We start from the raw sequence: 6589 nt of genomic DNA on the forward strand, positions 1-6589 counted from the left end.
TGTTGGCTATTATTGTCTATGTTGTTCAGGAAATTGAAATACATTTGTCTGAATGTTAATGTGCAACTTAAGTTAGGGCTTACCAGTTTGACACGCCTCCAGTGCAAAGGGTGTTTGTAAAAGTTAATGTATAAGCTTTGTTGACATGTCTAAAAAGTCCACTCTAACCTGGAATATTGAATAGAAAGGCAGCTTTAGCCTCAGATGTACAGTATATTTCTCTGTTATTAAAAATTCACTTTGTCATTATCTGTGAAGTTGAAAAGAGAAATTAAAGATACTAGAAAAAGCAGTAATTTATAATGAGCTCCATAATGCAATCTAAAAATCTCATTTAATCTCAATTCTCTCTTTCTCTAACACAGCCCAGCTCTGTTTGCTGTCCAGCCTGGATAAAACTTTACTATGGATGAACCTCTTAAAGGGACAATTGACTGCAGCTGAATATCTTCACTAGCATCAGGACCATGTGGCAAAGTTTGCTTACAGGAGTCAACCTTCTTTTCTGAAGTTGTTGTGAAGCTTTGTGCCGAACCATCAGGACTACAGGATGACTGAGGCGTGTTCCCCTGTGGTCAAAGTGGATCTCATCAGAAGCATCATACAGCGGATCATCATAAGCTTCCCAAAACGAAGACTTGGATTGTAATTTTTTTGTGCTCTCATTTAACTTTTTATTTTTTGCATTGCAAAGACTTTTAAATTGCAGATAAAGTAAAAGAGACTTCTATATGAGCTGCAGAAATGCACTAGAAACCCATGTGTAGCAAGACAGCTGCTTCAGCTCGTGGAATTACGTAGCCCCAGACTGTTGGGGACTCACTCCTTCAGGGGCCAAGGGATCTGATCACAGCCCCAACCTGCCCTGTCATCTGACCATCCCACCTGTCTGAAGGCAGACCCCGCTGTCCAATGGCATGGGTCAAGTTCTTCAGGAAGCCGGGGGGGAATTTGGGGAAATCGTACCAGCCGGGGAGCATGCTGTCTCTTGCCCCCACCAAAGGATTGCTGAATGAGCCAGGCCAGAACAGCTGCTTCCTCAACAGTGCTGTGCAGGTAGGGCTGTCCTGTTGACTGTTTGTTGATGATATCAGTTTGTGTTTAAGTCAAATCAAATCTTTGACAAAAACAATATTTCTCTGAAAAAATTAATTATTTAAAGCTGCACAACAATAGTAATCATTGTAAAAAATATTATATTAAATAGTATTGAATCCTAAGGTGCTCCTAACCTCTTTTTTGCTGCTTGTATAACTTTATTCATTCACTTGTTGCTCCCTTCCTGCAGCAGCTGTACATGTTCCACCCCCTAAAATATGACCATCTTTTATTTAGAATTTTCAAAGCTTAGTCACTGCCTAAATTTGTCAGAGCTTCCCAGCAATATACTGAATATTAAGGTTGCTTTTGACTAGTGGGATGCTGGCTGGTGAGTTAGTTCATTACTGCAGTCAGCCACACAGTGAGGTCACTCTTGAAGACTGTGACTCAGAGAGTGAGACAACCGATGAGCTGGTTGAAGATTATTGTTACCTTTGGCTTTGTTTCTGTGAGAGAATTGTTCCTCTCACCCACTCCTTATCCTCATGACCTTGTAAATGTTGCCCTGATACCCAAATGCCATAAGTTTTCTCACATAGATAAATACCTCCCACTTGAAACAGCCCTGTGCTTATTCTTAACATTATTTTTGAAAGGCAACTGGTTTAAAAAGATGAATCTTGGAGCTTCTTATGTCTATTTGATTTTCATGCCTGTGCCTATTTTTTTGGTTTCTTGTTTGAGTCTGGAAATGCTCCAACACAAAGGTGAGGGTTGCACTTTTAGTGTAAAAACCTCCTCCACTTTCCCTTGTTTAGGTACTATGGCAGCTGGACATCTTCAGACGCAGCTTGCGGCAGCTACCTGGACACTTCTGTTTAGGAGAATCGTGCATCTTTTGTGCGTTAAAGGTTGGTGTAGTCAGTATATTTAACAGGAGCTAACACTGAGAAGTAACCGTGTAGTTCCTGTTTGTTTTATGGATGCGGTGAATCGCTGGGTCACATATTCAGACTGTGTATTGAGCAGTGAGGGTGACACGAATGCTTTTAATAAACAAAATGTCCCATAGTCCATGTGCAAATAAGTTTTTGTTCTCTTCTTTAGGGCATTTTCTCCCAGTTCCAGCACAGTCGGGAGCGAGCCCTGCCCTCTGACAACCTGCGTCACGCCTTGGCAGAGACCTTTAAGGACGAGCAGCGCTTCCAGCTGGGCTTCATGGATGATGCCGCAGAGTGCTTTGTAAGTTCCTGTAGCAACCCGGCTGTCCTGAGGGACGGAGACTAGCGTATGGAGAGGGATGTGTGTATGTTTGTGTGTTCCCCTGCCACACAGTTCGAGTAATGCACTGTAACAAACTGTTTGGCGAGGTCACTGAAAGAGCTTCTGTCCCTCCCTTCCCCTCCCATCAACCACTGCCACATTGCCGCTAAATATTATCATGACAGGTTATATAAGCGCCAGAGTTGTGTTTGAACCTCTCCGTTTTGTGCTACCATATTATGTCACATCATTTCTGTGCTTTTTAAAAGTCGATTTCATGCATCCTTCATCACTTTTACATATCAGTTCTAGTTTTTCTGCTTATTTTGGCACAGTAAAGCATTGTTCAGCTAGAACTTGTTTTTCCATAACTGCAGTGTAATTTTAATTTTTTTGTTCCAGTTTTATTTCGACTCCAACCAACAAATATAAAACAGATCCTGCAGCATTTTTTATCCTTCGTTTTTCAACCATGTTTTCATTTGTCCATCAGCATTAATTAATTAATTTTTTCTCACGATTTTGATAACCTATGCCTACTGACAGTATACACAGACAGCACAGATGTATTCCGATTTTATCCCACAATCATTGTTTACCCTATTAGGAAGTCCAATTATGCAGAAATGGAAAAACATAAGAGAGAATCTAATGTCTCTGGAGCAAAAGTGGAAAGGACTGTAATATATGTGAACACTGGGTCACAAGTGTGAGCATTAAGTCCCTTTTGATTCTAAAATAAGAAATTACTCACAAACCTACTACATAATGAAGTTAAATGCAAAGAATGCAATGTTTGTGCTTTGTTTCCTTCTTTCTTTGCAAAATCCCCTCATATAAAAACTCAACAGCAACTTTTTACTTCTAAGACCAAAGCTTACATGCCAAAGTTACTATCTTTTATAGACGATCTTAATTCTTAATCCCACACAGATCTTTGCCCTTGAGCATTCACCATGTAATGCACTGGCAGCAACATGCTGGAGTAGAATTTATGTGAGGAGTTAGCCAGTGTCAGATTAACAGGCTGTGAAGTTGTGCCTGTAACCTTTGCAGGCCTACGCCGCGGCCTTAATATTTTATAAACTCAGAAGCACTCCATAGAAACAGGAGGGAGCTAAAATGGAGTATAGCTTGCTCTTTAAAAGTGTTCCTTCTGATGTCAGGTTTACAACATGACTCTTAAATTGCAGTGTCCCATTGCACTGCAGTTTTGCTCTTCGAAATACCTCTCTTGGAGTAAATAAAATAGATAGCCTGTGGTACTTGTAAAGAAGTTGCTTTACAACAAGCCAGTTGGAAATGTTTGTCCCATACCTGATGGATCTCCTGTTCTGTCGTAGGAGAACATACTAGAGAGGATCCACCTGCACATTGTGCCTGAGGAGACAGATGCCTGCACTTCAAAGTCTTGCATCACGCATCAGAAGTTTGCTATGTCACTTTATGAGCAGGTCAGTAAAGGGTCAAACAGCATGAATCATCAAGCATGAATTATATTATTTTACTTAAGATGTTATTGTTTTTTTTTTTCTACTGCACCAATCTGTGAAAAAGGTTTTGTTTAAATGTGATAATTCATTACAAGAAGCATTAATTATGATTTTCTTTTTTTTTGCTGTAGATGTTTTAGTTCATACAGTGTTTGTTTTTGCACCTCTACAGTAATGGGATAGCTGAACACACACCAGCCAGTTTTAGGATTAAGTGACACACGCATGCGCGCCCACATACACACACACACACACACACACACACACACATAGACAGGTACATGAATCACTGTCTGAGACAGTAGAAATCCAATCCGTCATGTTTGAATACTGGGTCGCCCCAGTGGAATAAGGAGGGTGTTTCTGGTCAGATTCTACAGTGCTGCAGCAGAAGTACCAGATAAATCACGGATGGTGTACACATAAATTCGAGCACAACACAGACACCACCCTGCGCTGTGGCTGTGAAGCCCATCACTAACTCTGTCCCTATCCCAAACCAGTTCTATCTCTGAATCAAACAGATAATACGCCTTTGGACTAAATCCCTTAGGGGCACAGTCAGTGGATTTTGTTCCACCTCGACTTCAGGGCACCCAAATCCAGCAAATATTATGTCGGCCTAAATGAGGATTGCCTGTGTCAGAGGGAGATTGATAACTTCTGAAATTAAATTGGATGCCCAATAATGTCAATCATTTGAGTTGGGGACTTAAAAAGATTCGGTAGAACCCATAGTTTATAAGGCAAAGGAAGCAGCAAGACTGGCATGTCTTAATCTCTTGCCATAATTTATACAAATAAAAGATAGTTTATTTAGGAGGTTGAACGTTTCTGGTCTCCTTCTTTTGGAAAATGACATGTTGGCTTGACAGTTGGTCCTTGGCAGTGGCTACGCATGCAGAATTCACACCGGTTTATCTTTTTTGTTACTTTTTCTTGTGTTTGTCACCCTCTTGGTCTCCATCTCTCTCCCCTGTGCAGTCTGTGTGCCATAGCTGTGGGGCAACTTCCGACCCACTGCCGTTTACTGAGCTGGTGCATTATGTCTCTACCACCGCACTCTGGTAAGGCACAGGCAATATGAAACTTTTTTTGCTTCCCCTTTGTCATCTGTCCAGCTGTTTTTGCTTTTCACATGTCTTTCTGCATATATTTGTCTCATGGGAGTAGTTTAACTTTTTAGCTGATATTTCACACACACAAGTTTTTTTTTCCACATACCTTAATCTCTGTCTCTCACTCCTCGTCTCTTCTTTCTCAGTCAACAGACGCTGCAGCGCAGAGACGAGTCTTTCGGGGATCTGTTACAAGCAGCAAGTACGATAGGGGACCTTCGTAACTGTCCAGTAAGTTTTCAAAGTGCACCAGTTTGCTGCAAAAGCCTTTCATCGGAAATATGGCTACCATTGTCTCCTTTAAATGTTTGTTATATTTGATGGACAACCATAGGGCAGTTTTCAGGGACTCCCCTGAATCTCAGGCGTTTTATTTTTAATATTCATTTTTACTGACTAGCCAGTTCTGTAGTCTACATCGTAACTGGGTGAACTGGTTGCTTTTGGGTATTATTTTATTATTATTATTATCTTTTTCTGTGTCTTTGTTTTTCTTTTCCAGAGCAACTGTGGCCAGAGGATTAATATCAGACGGGTCCTCATGAACTCCCCAGAGATAGTTACCATAGGATTCGTCTGGGACTCTGACCAGTCTGACCTCACTGAGGATGTTATCCGCTCGCTTGGACCTCATCTCAGTCTCTCTGCAGTGAGTGTCATTTCTTCAACAATTTATGTGTGTTTCCATTTTATATTTATTTTTATTACTCCCTTTATATTTTGTGACCTGTGGTGTGGAATTACAATATGAAGATTGTTGAAAGTGATGGGATGTTTTCACAAAAATAAAATGTCAAGGATATTTTTTTGTATAATTTTTCAAGTGGTCAGATTGAAAATTAAGAGAGAGACAAAAAAGGCAAAAATTACATACAGTCATAACATTTCATTGAACCTTTCAGATTAAGTAATTAATTATTTAACACAATATCAAATAACGCTCCAGACATGGTTCAATTTTCAGTATCTTCTTGGAATGAGTCCATTCACAGCTGCCATTTAGGGTCAGTTTATTTTGGTGCAATCGAACATATGTGGGAAATAAAGTGGGGATTTATTTCTCTGTAAGTCTGGGCCGTTGCATAAGCAGTCAACGCCCAATACCCAGTTGGCCTGCGCCACTGATCAAAAAGCCCCTGCTGGCCTTGGTCAGCTTGTCAAAAAGCCCCTCCCCTCATGTCTGTGTTTTGTGTGTTTTGAGTGTGTGTGTGCATGCCTGTCTGAGGGAACATGTGGGCTGACAGACAGCACTGAGATAGGGGGTACAAAAATATGTTTGAGACTGCTGTTGTTGTACTGTTTACATTCACACATTCTTGATCATAAGTAGGCAAAAACGTGGGCTCCTTTTTTGTCCGTAAAATCCCATCTCCCTATACATGCATATGGGAGGATTGTCTCCGGTGTTCACAGTGGCACACAACTTACTAAATATTCCTCAGTAGCCTGCTCACATCAGTCCACTGTGTTTGGTGGATGGGCTTCACAAGCAAAAACAAAATCAATCAGTATAGTTCACATCAGGGCATGCTCATATGCTACAACCATTACATAACTTCTTTTATTGAAGTATCCAAACCATTCATTTGACAGCTCCCTCTTGTGCATTTCCAAAGCATACCATCAGAAGAATTTGTCAGGACAACCCCCCCCCCCCCCCCCCCCCCCCCCCCC

At 41.0% G+C, this 6589-nt stretch overlaps 1 protein-coding gene across 1 annotated transcript in view; it reads left to right on the forward strand.

The window, feature by feature from the left end:
- Nucleotides 1-6589, forward strand: part of usp53a (ubiquitin specific peptidase 53a) — a 32777-nt gene that overhangs the window by 8421 nt on the left and 17767 nt on the right. The window contains exons 2-8 of the mRNA XM_023421118.2: nt 366-1056; nt 1860-1952; nt 2149-2283; nt 3648-3758; nt 4782-4864; nt 5062-5146; nt 5418-5564. Coding sequence (XP_023276886.1) covers nt 913-1056; nt 1860-1952; nt 2149-2283; nt 3648-3758; nt 4782-4864; nt 5062-5146; nt 5418-5564 — 798 coding nt within the window. The 5' untranslated portion in view covers nt 366-912. The remainder of the gene's footprint in view (nt 1-365; nt 1057-1859; nt 1953-2148; nt 2284-3647; nt 3759-4781; nt 4865-5061; nt 5147-5417; nt 5565-6589) is intronic.

This window comes from Seriola lalandi, unplaced genomic scaffold (assembly GCF_002814215.2).
Source record: "Seriola lalandi dorsalis isolate HSWRI2012SDOR001 ecotype SW California unplaced genomic scaffold, Sedor1 jcf7180002054663, whole genome shotgun sequence".
In the NCBI taxonomy this organism is placed as follows: Eukaryota; Metazoa; Chordata; class Actinopteri; order Carangiformes; family Carangidae; genus Seriola; species Seriola lalandi.